Raw genomic sequence first — 12819 nt, 5'->3', positions numbered from 1 at the left:
CATGCTCTCAGGCAAACCCACAGTGCCCTGAGATAGGAATGCTTACATCTCCAAGACACTCTTCAGCTGTTCCAGTTTGGATTTCCTCTCCTCGATTTCACAATCACTGTGGGTTCCCAGCTCCACCACAAGCTGCCGTGCAATGTCCAGCACTTCCTGTTGGAAAGCAGAGAGCAATTCTGCCTCAGACTCACCAGTACACTCCTGCAAGGCCTCCTGACAGCTTCACCCAGCATCAGGTCCACACAGACACTCCCCAGAGCCAAGTAATTTCATAAGACACAGCTCAGGCAGGACAAACTTTCACACTGCAGTTTGCTTCATCCCCATGCTGTGCTACAGCCCTGTTGAGAGCCAAGCAGGTACCTCCAATTGCCCTACTCCCTAGTGTGCCATCTGTCACCAGAGGCAATCACAGCTGGTGGGCAGGCTGCATCAGGTCATATGCGTCCTATAGTGTGTGCATCAGGCAGCAGAAGTTTCCGTTCTGCTCTCCTGCTGTCACTCAGCTGAGTGTGCACAGGGTGCAGAATGAGACAAGGGAGCATCTGTGTGACAGACTGTTGCCCTTTTGGAGGTTAGCACCCTCCCGAAGAAATGCCTCACACAAGGATCTGTATTACCTGCATATCCCACACAATACCCCAGAACGTACTTCCTCACCTGTAGCTGCTCTGGTTTCTTCAGCTTCAACTTCCCTGTCTTGTAACCATCATATTTCTCAAATAATTCAAAGAACCTGAACAGACAAGAAAGAATGCTGATCCATTTTCTGCCGTTTCAATAATACAAAGGAGGGTCATCTCTACATGAGCATTCAGTCTCTGTTCTTCAGGGAGAACCAGCAGGCTGCTGGCTCTCCCCTGTGCTTCAGAAATTCTGAAAAAACGAGTGTTTTTCAAAATACAACCAGCAAGCAGATACTAGCTTCCCATTTAGTGGGACACTGCCCTTTTCAGCACTTACCACACCTTCAGTCTCCCAGAGTTCACAGAGAAGGTGTCAAGATCCTTGTGGGGAAAGGGGGCTCTCTCAACTGGTCAGAAAGCATTTGCTTGGATGGGCCAGGAAAAAGTACTGCCTCCTATGCAGTCAGTCCCCTGCTCCTGCTCCTGGTTTACAGAATAGGCCCTTGTCCCTCCCCAGCAGCACAGCACCTTCTTCCTTTGGCTCTTACCGGGGATGTTTCACTTCCATCTTCATCTTCTGCTTTGGGGTGCGATCTCCATGACGGATGACTGCAATAACACAGCGAAGCTCCATCCTGGGGAAACACAAGATAGAGATGACAAATGTGCCCCTACACTCCAGAGCTGAGACCAGGAAGTAGCTTCCCATTTTTCTTTCAGTTCCACTCTTCTGACAGCTGCTTTCCTCAGCAGGGGTAGAATTTCTCCCAGACTAAACCAGACGCCAGTGCCACAGCTGCAGGCGGAATCAAAGCTCTGCAGACACTACCAAGTTAGGTGGTTTCACACCAGTGTACAGGTAAGTTGAGGATCACAAAGAAATTTGCCTTTGGTCTTTTAGCCCTATGTTCTAAAAAACTAGTAAGGCCAAAGGTATCAGACGAGAGGCTGCCAAGCAAATGGGTAATATGAATATTTCAGCTAATTACATAACATTATTTCAGCTACGAAATAATATTCCACCTATTTCACTGGTAGGTCAACACGCACTTTCTCCATGTAGCAGCCAGCTACAGCATCTGTCCTGATCTGTTTTCTGTCCTGATGAAGAATTTGGACTCTCTGAAAGCCATGTGAAGCAGTGAGCAATTTCTGTAATTTCTTCAGTTACTGCTCATCTGCATTCATCAAACCTACAACTAATCTCCAACCTGTCACAACTCCCATGTTCATAGCTAAGCCTTTCCACAGGCATCCCAGGGTTGCAAACAGCACAGCAGCTGGAGGATGCCATGCTGCTAGTGGTGTCAGGCCCTTGGGCAGGGATTTTCACACCTTGTCCCTCATGTAGCCACCACCGGTATCCTTTTGAGAAGATGGCAGGTACTCACATGGTTCCTGAAGTTGTGGGGACAATGGGGATGTCTTCTGCCTCTGTTGGGATGGACCAGGGAATGTGAAACTGGGGAGCCAACTCCCTCATGATTATATTTCTGGAAGAAATCAAAATACAACACTCACAAGGAAATCCATTCCCTTGGTTCTCCACCTCCTCCTTAGCAGTCCTGCTGAAAGATGTGAAGAGAGCCACAGAATTTTCCCTTGCTTTCATTGCAAAGACACCTACCACACCGTGGTCTAGTTAGGGCACCTCAAAGGGATACCAGTTTCCCCCACATCACTAATACCACAACTGGGCTTAGCATGCAATGAAAAGTCCTGGAAGACACATCTAACTGTAGACAAAGACAGCTAATGCCAATGCAGGCAGGAGTTCCAGGGGTTGAAAATAACTCCTTCCTCCAAGAGCCAAGCTTTCACCTGCTGAACAAATGAATCACATGAACCACCTGCAGACTTCTCTGAATACTGACCAGGACTCCACACTTCATTTTACTTTGCCATGAGTTACCTTTCCACCTTATCAAAACTTGGATTATTCATACCCAAGGATTTTGGCACAGTCATCATAATACTTCATGGAGTTCTTCACAAAGCTGAAGCCGTTCACATCACAAACAAAAGAGTGGCCATTAGCCCGCAGGAGGTCAAACCCACACACGGTTTGCTGCAGGAGGAAGCAGAGAGTATGGGACTTAGACACACAGCAAGGAAGCAGTGAGGGACAACAGCTACCCTTCCAGCAGGGCATACACAGACCCAGCCAACGCTGCCCAGTTCAACCCTGCTGATGCTACAGCCATCCTCCACTCCATGCCCACCTCACAGGCCTAGAACAAGTGTGAAGACATGACATTAGTCAGACCTTCACACCCTCACTGCTGTACCAAAGGCCCCAACCACAAGTCCCCAAATGAAGCCATCAGGGTCAATCCCCGACTTGCCAGAGCTCTAAAAGACTGAAACAGAGCAGCTCCTGGATATCCTGCTCTTCCTTTCAAATCCAATAATTTTGAACCAGACTGATAAGCATGGATAAGAAGTGCTGTAGGCAAAGACACCCATCACTAAATGGAAAAGGCTACAAGGTAAGAAAGAGACCAAATCTGCATCAGCCCAAATGCACGGGGTGCCAGCTGCAGTGGGGCATGAAAAAGGAGTCCAGTGCTTCTTCTGCTGACACTGCTGAACATGTCATGGAACCATACCTAGACTCATACTCTACCCAGATGTAAAATAAAACATCAATTTGCACCAGAGCCATATTATTAAAAAAAAAAACAGACAAACAAAAAGCCCAAACAAACAAAAGAAGCAAACACAAGTATCAAAATGCAAAAAGAAAACCAAGGAAATAAGACCAAATTTTCCACATAAACAAAAGCAGGAAATAGTCAAGACAGAATAAGCACAGGTCAGATGGAGAGCAGCATGCTCAGGATGCAGTATTAAATGCTCAGGTGTATGTGGGACACCAGGCACCTGCCAGCCCAGAGAGCATTTGCTGCAGGCCCTCTCGCCTTCCCAGTCACCTCTGCCCAGCAGACTGCCACAGCCAGCAGGACTAACAATGGAGGACTGCCATGCCTGAGACATGCCAGGATGACAAGTTTTAGCACCAGCCCTGACAAACATCAGACATTTGTGAAGTCCTGATTTGCACAGCAAAGAAAATACAGACCTTAAAGGCTACACAGACTTTACGGGCAACGAGCTTCTCCATGGCAGTCAGCATGACTGGGTATCGAATTTCCTTCCCTTCACTGTCCCTTTCCACCTTCCCGTCCAAAGCAGGGGATTTACGAGCCTCTGCATGGGCATAGTCTGGCCCAACAGTGTACACCTGGAAACACAGTGAGTTACACCTGACATAGCCACCTAGACTAACTGCAGCTTCCAGAAGGTATTTCTGCTGCAGACATAGAAAAGGAGATGAGATGGTCTCACACATTCCTCCTGGTGTAATCTACAGACCACCTGCTCCCCACTTTAGGGCCGAAACTACACAGTCAGCACCTCAAAACTTAAACACACATTCCAGAGCCTAAGTAGGACTAAGCAGAACTGCTGAACCTTCAGCTCCTCTGGGCCTGACAAAGGAAGGCACCATTCCAGGCTTTTCCTTACCTTTACATCAGTGCCATCTGTAGGCATGAACTCCTCATAAATGTAGGAGCCTGTCTTCCTCACACTGCTCTCTGGGGAGTATACACTGCTCCGGCTGCCAATCTAAGAGCACAGAAAAAAAACCTCAGGGAAGAGCACAAGGATCCTTGTCTTAGATGGAAGCAGAAAAACGGAAGTTTCATCCCATATGTAGAGAATTTACCAGACTTAACTGATTAGCATCTCAGGCCCCCCAGCCATTATGGCACACTTATTTATGGAGGACAAGAGACTAAAATGCAGACAGCAGGTATCTCATTTTCCATTCTTTAAAGAGGAGAAAAGTTACTATAGACCATCAGTTTGTTTCCAATCACTTCAAGGATATGCAACAAAAAAAAGTGAACAAAGACCTACAGAGTAGGGAGCCTAATTAGTATGCAAATGAAAATAAATTATGACAGGTGATGATCCAACCAATTTAACTTCCTTCTAGGACTATGACTGATTTTATCAACATTGAGGATGACGTTATTTTCATTTTTAGCAAGGCTTTGGATACAACCTCAAGAGTCATATCTGTATCTTACCTAAGAGAACAATCATTTTAGCTTTATTAATTGCAGATGTGTAACTGCCTAGAAAAAAAGATACATCACAACTATAACTGTTCACTGGCAAAGTGGGGGAAGTGAGTAAGGGCAGATTTCCTGTGGAATCTAGGAATAAATACTGCTTTTATCATGTGCACAAGCTACACTGAATGGGAAGGGCAAGAATGATATTATATGATAGGAACATAGGATTTTTGAAAAATTCATCTTGACAAACCCAGGAGAAATCAGCATGCAATTCAGAACGGGACACAGTGCTCCATGACTACAGGATGAGGGTCACCAAGAGGATGGGGAAGGTGAAGTCAGCACTACCACTAAAACATGTCCTTCCGTGGTTCCCAGGCTGATGGGGCAGAACTAAAAGTTCTAAGAAGGTCTAAACTTCCCCAACACAAAACCTTCCTTTCCCATTCACCTGCCCGAATACTCCTTCCTGAAGCCACATAGGTGGGTTTCAACACCAGCTCTGGAGACCCCTCCTCACCTTACGGAAGAGCCGCTGGCTGCCCCCACCTGCCGACGTGGGGTAGTAAATATACACATTGTGGTCTTCAGCACTGACTGGCTTCTCGACAAATGGCTTTGGGAAAACAGCTCCATTTACCTCCACATGGTCCTCTCCTTCCACCAAGTTGCACTCTGAAGACAGAGCAAAGCAGCAGCACATCAGGAAAGGTAAGCCAGTCCTAGTACAGAGCCACAGCCCCTTCCAGGCCCATCAGCCAGTTTTGCTGTTGGGACCTTTGCCCACAAAAAAACCCAAAAGACTTATGAGTCAGGCCTCTTTAAGGTGACTGCCAGTACCTCTCCTCTGCAGACTACCTTAAATAGCAGAGCCTGGGGAAATGGCTTTCAATAGAGGTTGGACACCGACCTTCTGGTCTGTCAGGATCTCTATTGAGCACAGCATAGCGGGGCAGGTCTATTCCCTCTTCTTGAAGGATCCGATACACTTCACGCCTGTAGAGGACAGAAGCAGTGTCAAGAAGAGTTTAGAAGGTCCTCAGTACACATCAAGGGAAAGACTTCACTCCCATTGATGAAGAACACAGTCAGATGAACACAAAAAAGCATCAAGACAGACTGCAGGTACTTCTCAGCATATGTTCTCAGGATGAGTCCTACAGGCTATGGGGCTTGCCTCAGTCCTGCTCTGGACACAGATGCCCCAGAGTAAATCTCTACCTGGCCTAAACGTGGATGCTCAATTATTAGCATGTGCCCAAAGCACAGCAGCACACCCAGTACACACCACCTACCCAGACCTGCCCTGTGGAGAATGCCCTGTCATGCCAAGCTGTCCAGTGTCCAGGCCTGGCAGAAACAGCAGGAGCCTTCTTTCATGCTGTGTCAAGGGGAAAACCCCAGTTCTTTTACTAATTATACCTTGGGATGCCTGCCAGCATCCACATAACACTGCTCACCATCCCAAAGACAGGGCAGGAGGTTTAGGCTCTGTCAGGAGCCCTGTTCACACACAGCCAAAGCAGCCTGGGTATAAGAGCTGAAGTACGTGGCTGCTGGTATCCTCCACCAAACAGGTGACTGAGAAACCTCACGTCTGACCAGCACACGCTCCATAGATTCTGACCCAGAGCTCCGTCTCACCACTTGGCTCTCCTGCTTAGAGACTAGTCTTTTTTGCTTTAGTCATGGCAGCCTTGTTCTGTGAGAACTCTTCCACTCCCTACATCCCAGCCATTTACAAGACATTTACACCAGAAAACAAAGCATGGTTTTACATGGTCTCAATGGTTTTACCCTCAAAGCCATTCCCCTCCATGTTTTGGAGAAACCCCAAAAAGCCACTGCTAAGGTCCCCTTCCTCCTCATCTCAGTCCTTTGTGACCAGAAAAATGAAGTTTCCGCAGCATGCTGAGAAGAATCAGAGGAAGAGGCTTTAGTGGCTCACAGACACCCACCTGTCCTGGATGTAATACTGCATATCAAGGTCGTTGATCAGAAATGGCTTGCACAGCTTGGCATAAGCAACTGCCTTATCCAGGGGGAATCCTGAAATACAGGGTGAGGACAGAGGGGAAGGCTGAAAGGAAACTCCCTTGCTCACAGCTCAAGCAGACTAAGGACTGCTACAGATGTGTTACCTTTGGAGTGGAAGGATATCAAGCAGTCACAAGAGGGCCAGTTCTCCACTGGTTCATTCAGAATAACATCTTCCCCCATGATCACCACTGTGATGTACTCAAACTTGCACAGACGTTCCAGAATCTGTGTCATGGGCTTTGACTTGGACTTTTTGGTCATGGCACAGATTCCTACTACGATCTGCCGTTCTGGTGGCTGAGAGAGGGGAAGACAGAGATCAGTTTAGTAGCATTTAATATAACACTGAATAGGGGCCAAAAGCAGTTGGGAGCTGGAGATCATTTTTTTTTGCATCCTGTTCCTGGAGGTTACAGAAAAAAAATGAATGTTTTCTTTCTGCAGAGACAACTTTGTCCTTTTCACAGGTGCCAGAGTTTCCCTCAAAAATTTCCCTGGTGAAACAGAAAGGTTTACAGGAGCGTCAGGTTAAGTCTCCAGAACAAAGAAATCCACTAGTTTTCCCCAATCAGACCTGCAAGCAAAAAAAGCTGGATTTCCTGAGGCAGTGAGCACGGCAGCATGATGTAATGTGTCCTGTCATAAATGCCACTGCCATGTACCATGGCTGTGCCACACAGCCAGGTGCTGCATCCCCTGCAGTCCCAACTACCTGCAGCCCCAGCAGTAACCACGCAAAACCTGGCTGAGACCCAGGGATTCTGCACAGGTGCTCCAGCCCAGAATGCTGGGATATCCTTACCGACTCCTCCTCTTCATCATCTTCAAAGAAATCAGTTTCATCTGTCTTCATGTTTGATCCCAGAAATTCAGTCTCATCATCTCTAGAACCGACAACAAACCTGGGAGCGGAGTTCTCTCCCTCACTGGAGGTCGTCAGGGACGACATTGCAGCTTCGGTAGCCGACCATCCCGCTCTGGAATTACAGTGTGCAAAAGGGAGAGAGAGGTCAGACGCAGGTCAATCCCAGGGCCAGCTGCATGATGGAAGCAAGTGATGGTGGGGAGGGCAGGGACTGATCCGGCATGAGGGAGCCCAGGGACAGTGCTGCCCAGCACAAGAGGGAATAGGAAGACACTCTCAGGGTGAGAAGGGATCTGGAATTCTAGATCATTTTGAATAAGCAGCTCCATTTTTCAATTACCCCCTTGCACTGGGACAGTATCACTACCAGCACTGAAATAGTGTAACTCTTACAGTGATGCATGTCCAGCCACTGCCTAAATCATGGACAGGGAACACTCTTGCAGACTCATACGCCCAACGACATCAACTCCAGAAGTCAGGATAAAGTTCAGGTCAGTGACAGTGATTTTCCAACTGTCAATTTTCATCCTTTCAGCTCAAGAAGACCTACAGTAACAGAGAGAGAACAGTTTGAGAGATGCAGGAGTTTGCAGGGAGGAGGAAAAACAAGTGAAAACTCTATGGCAGTGTAAGAGGACACAGAGGAAGCATCAGTAACAGCTTGAGTTGCAGGTCAGGGTGTCTGGGTTTGCAAGCTGGCATAGAATCACTGAATTCACCAAGTTGGAAGGGATCCATCATGACTGAGTCCAGCTCCTGGACCTGTACAGACATCCCAAGAGAGCATTGTCCACACGTTTCTTGAACTTAGGCTTAGTGCTGTGACCAGTGCAGAGTAGAGTGGAAAAATCACCTGCTTTGACCAGCTGCTGAATATATGCTATGAGTTAGAAACACCAGGAAAGGAGCATGTCCTCCACTGTCACCTACAAGAGCTGCACTGCCTGCCCCAGAAGGGACAGAGTCTGAACACACCATCCAACTGACTTGTACATGCCAAGGACACAGCTGTTCACCACTGACTTAAGCTCCACCCAGTGTCAAGCAGGTATCTTTCACTGTGTTTTTCCTAATAATAAAGTATCCAAAAACATTCCTCCTGCCTAAGAGGAGTGTTGGATTCACTGGTGGAGCAGATATTGACCCAAAAAAAAAAACCACACAGGAAACACAGCAAGCCTGGACTTTGTACATACCACACCAAGGATGATTTCTTCCATCTTAGTCCCATGCACCGAGCCCAGTGCTGCTGCTCCCACAAAATCCTCAAAGCACAGCACACATCTGGCACTGAAATGTCTTGACCAGCAAGAGTCAGAGCTGACACCATCAGTGCTTGCTGCTAGTGGGAGGAACAGTGTTGGCAGACCAGGCTATAGAGGCATTTACTGTGCATTCCACATAGCCCTGCTACCTCCAGAGGAGCACAAGAGTAGGATTCCCGACATACTCAGGAACCATTTCCATGCTAGTGTCCTGCTGCCTCAGCACATCAGTGCAGAATGAGTCCTTAGCAGGTATGCTATCAGCTTGATGACTGCTGCCTTAATGAAGTGAAGCAAACAATGCAAAAGGAAGAGGAGGGTTATTTTCTCCAATCCCTTACTCTCCCCTCCCTTCTGGGGAAAAAAAAAAAAAACAAAAAAAAAAACAGATAAAGCAGCAGGAAGACCTTTGCCCTAAGAACTCATAAAGCAACTTCTCTATATTCCTCCTTCTGTCCCAAGGGGGATATAGTTCTGTTTCAAGGTCATGGCACACCATACTCACATCAGGTAAAAACTCAGGGCCTCACTGAAGCCAACAGCCACTGATAGTACAGGCATGCCCATGGTGTTAATAAAGAAAGCCTCATGATTTCAGGTGTGGGGAGAGGGTTAACCAGAACCTTTTCCTAGTTTTTCTTAAAAGCAGATCCCTTACCATACACTTATAACCAAGCAACTACAGACTATTGATGAAACAGAAATTTAAGCTACAGGCATCAAAAACTCAGACTGTTGCTCTTAAATGGACATAGGCAAGTGGAGTTCTATTCTGGTATTTAAGGACAGTGACAGAAGTTTGCCCACCACACCTGAGCCAGCTCTAGTGTTAAACTGGCACGGGGCTCATACGCCAGGAGGGTGGCAATTGCCATTATGAAAACCCTTGCACGTTCCTGCACAGCACACAGCCCACACTCTTCACACCAACCACAGCATGCTGATGGTTCTGTACCTGTTGACTGCTGAGCTAACTGCTCATGGAAGCCATACATTTCACCCAGTTCCCAATTGCTGGGAGTGCTATGGGCCTCACCTCCCACTAACCACAGCAAGAAAATTCAGTGTTAATGCTGCCAACTGTGCTGTCCAAGGGAGACGAGCACTAATGCGGCTCTGGCACATGCACACAAAAGGTAAGGATGATTCTGGCTTTGAGTCAGAATATTCAGGCTTGGTAGTCCTGTCACACATACACGAGGAAGTACACGCCAGCCGCTGCAGCTAAAGACTTTCCTGCTGCATTTCCAAGAAGGGCATCTGTGATCTGCTGCACAGTCATACCAAAGGTTACTGTAATTACCCAATCAGCAAACTTAATCTGCTGACACACAACCCTAAATGGAGCCACAGACCTTGCCTCTGATGGCCTGGGACTGATTTAGCTCTTTAGATTGCCATGTATCAGTGATAAGAAACGATAATTGTTTTCCGGCTCCCCAGCAGATCATTCCAGTGCTGTTCAGGTAAGGGCACTTACAAAGTAAAGGGATTCTTTGTTCCCTCTTTCTGAGGTACCAGACATTTAAGGTATGAAGGTGTGATTAGGTGTTGTATTAAGTTTGTACTCAGTGTGGCATTAACCAAACAAAGAGTGGGTTTGCGTGTCAGGGTTTTGTTTCATTACGGTTTTTAAACAAAAGGTGCAGATGCAAGTGTGGTCTCCCTACTGCTGGGCTGATGGACAAGAATGTGGCTCATCGTGTTGCTGGCGGCAGGAATTCGAGTTACCCGGCATGCAGAAAGCCTGAAAGCATGATCCAACTTAGAGACCACAGCCTAGCCAAGCCAGGTCAAGTACGTGCAGGATCATGACTTCTAAGTATACACATAGCTGGCATTTTAAAACACTAATGATGGCAACATCTTGTAGAACTACCTGAAACTACTGATGGCCCTACAACCAACCAACCAGTCTAAAAAACCTAACCCTGAAAGATTAGGCCCTGAGCAGTGAAATACCTTTGCATGTATGACCAGTGACACACAGAGAGCTACTTCCACTGTTATGAGGGCTGTTTGCATTAAGGTTAATTCCATACTTAAAAATGGTGAAAGCTGTGCTCTAATCATGGGCACTTAATTGCTTCAGAACAGAAACATCACCTATTTTAGGGTTAATAACTAAACCTGTTTGGACATAGTGTATCAAGAGAAATCCCTGGTAACACAGGCGTTCAAGCTGTTCACAGCCAGGAAGCTGAAGTTAAGTTCAGTCTATTCAAGCAGCAGTTTCAGTGAGGCCGAACACACGAACAGCTGCAAAAGCAGAGCAGAGGCGAGCATTGAGGCAGGCTCTCGGCTTATCCCGCACACCGACCAGTGTGCCGCACACGGTGGCGAGACCCGTCCATGTCTTACATTGTTCATAACGAAATTTCAATCAGACTAGTGAGACCTGTAAAGCGTGAAACGCCTCAGCATAGGAATTCCCCTGACACGGTGGCTGCCCCCGAGGGTTCATAGCGGGAGGCCGCTGCCGCTCCACCCCGCGCACACCGTGGCGGCTTCACACCGGCCCGCCAGACTCGGGAGAGACAGCGGCCCCGGAGAGCGGGGGAGAGGCACAGGCAGGGGCCAGGACCGGGCCGGGAGAGCGGCGCGACCGCAAGCAGCCCCGCAAAGGGCGAGCCGCCGCTGCCCCGAGAGCGGGCAGGCACCGGCACCGCGCCGGCGCGGACAGGCCGAGCGCGGTGGCCCCGAGCGGCCTGGACAAGAGCCTCGCCGCCCGCCGCGGCCCCCGAGTCGGGCAGAACTCCCCCGCCGTGCGGGGCCGGACCTCAGGCCAGGCAGGCACAGGCGAGTGGCGGCGGCGGCGGGCCGCGGGGGTGGCACGGGACCGGGCCGCGCCTCGTCGTGGCGCCGCCGCTGCCGCCCACCCGGCGCTCCCCGACAGCCGCCGACAAACAGGCCCCAGCAGAGGCGCGACCGGCCGCCCTGCCCCTCCCCGCCTTGCGCCTAGCTTCGCTTCTCTTCCCGACGTGGACCCGGCCCCTCAGCCGCCCCTGCCCCCGCCGGCGGCAGCAGGGGGCGCCACGCCAGGCGCCGCCATTTCGCTCCGCTCACCTGCGGCCTCCGAGCGCACCCTGCGCTGCAGGCGCTGCCGTCGGCCAATCAGCGCCTGCTGACGGCCTCAGGCAGCCAATCGGCGCGGAGGAGGCGGGCCGGCCGGGGCGCTAGTGGGCATGGCGTGGCGGCCCCTGGCGGCGGTGGAGGGACCTGCAGCGCGGCCAGGAGCGCCGCGCGCACGTGGGCGCGGGCCCGGCGCCGGGGCCGTGCTGTAACGGCAAGCGCGCGGCTGCACCGGGCAGGACACGCGGCCGTAGCGGCCGTACCGGGCTGGGCGTGCGGTTCTACCGGGCGGCCGTTTCCCGTGCGCTGGAGCAGCCCGGCGGTGCGCCAGCAGCTCCCGTCCCTTGGGGGTCTGCGGTGGAGAACGCGGCGCGCTCCCTGACCTGCCGGTGCGGCCCCGCCGGTGTGGCGGGCACGGAGCACTGCGGGAGGGCTGGTGACCGCCGAGAACAGGCCACCGAACCCACGACCCATCGCGGGCCGCATCCCGTCGAAGAGCCGTGGTCGCCGCTCCCGGCTTCAGGTGGACGAGCTTTGACCTCACCGCGCCCGCCCACCCCAGGGCGCGGCGAGGGGCTCCGAGGTGCGGGTCCCGGTGTGGAACCGGCTCGTCTCGGCGCAGCCGCCCCTCCGGCGCTGTCCGGCAAGCGGTGCTGAAAGCGGAGGCGGCCTCGGTGGGGCGGGGCGGGGTGGGGCGGGGCAGCCAAGCAGGTGGCGGTGCCGCCAGGCCCCGCCGTGCCCCACCGGCTCCCCGCCTCCCGCGCGCCCCGCTGCTGTTCTCGTTCCCATTCCCGTTCCCGTTCCCATTCCCCTCACGTCCGCTGCCTGCCCCGGCGCGCTTGCTCCGCCGCTCCGCC

The 12819-nt window shown here is 50.8% G+C and overlaps 1 protein-coding gene across 1 annotated transcript in view; it reads right to left on the bottom strand.

The window, feature by feature from the left end:
- PPIP5K1 (diphosphoinositol pentakisphosphate kinase 1) overlaps positions 1-7734 on the bottom strand; it is a 38537-nt gene extending 30803 nt beyond the window's left edge. The window contains exons 1-12 of the mRNA XM_062501129.1: positions 7560-7734; positions 6859-7054; positions 6676-6766; positions 5628-5713; positions 5238-5392; positions 4158-4259; positions 3712-3873; positions 2576-2697; positions 2021-2122; positions 1178-1264; positions 664-739; positions 47-156 (exon numbers count right to left, since the gene is read on the bottom strand). Of these exons, the coding sequence (XP_062357113.1) occupies positions 47-156; positions 664-739; positions 1178-1264; positions 2021-2122; positions 2576-2697; positions 3712-3873; positions 4158-4259; positions 5238-5392; positions 5628-5713; positions 6676-6766; positions 6859-7054; positions 7560-7706 (1436 nt within the window). The 5' untranslated portion in view covers positions 7707-7734. The remainder of the gene's footprint in view (positions 1-46; positions 157-663; positions 740-1177; positions 1265-2020; positions 2123-2575; positions 2698-3711; positions 3874-4157; positions 4260-5237; positions 5393-5627; positions 5714-6675; positions 6767-6858; positions 7055-7559) is intronic.
- Between the last annotated feature and the right edge of the window lie 5085 nt (positions 7735-12819).

The sequence above is a fragment of the Cinclus cinclus genome, chromosome 13 (assembly GCF_963662255.1).
Source record: "Cinclus cinclus chromosome 13, bCinCin1.1, whole genome shotgun sequence".
In the NCBI taxonomy this organism is placed as follows: Eukaryota; Metazoa; Chordata; class Aves; order Passeriformes; family Cinclidae; genus Cinclus; species Cinclus cinclus.
This window is presented reverse-complemented; position numbering and strand designations above follow the sequence as displayed.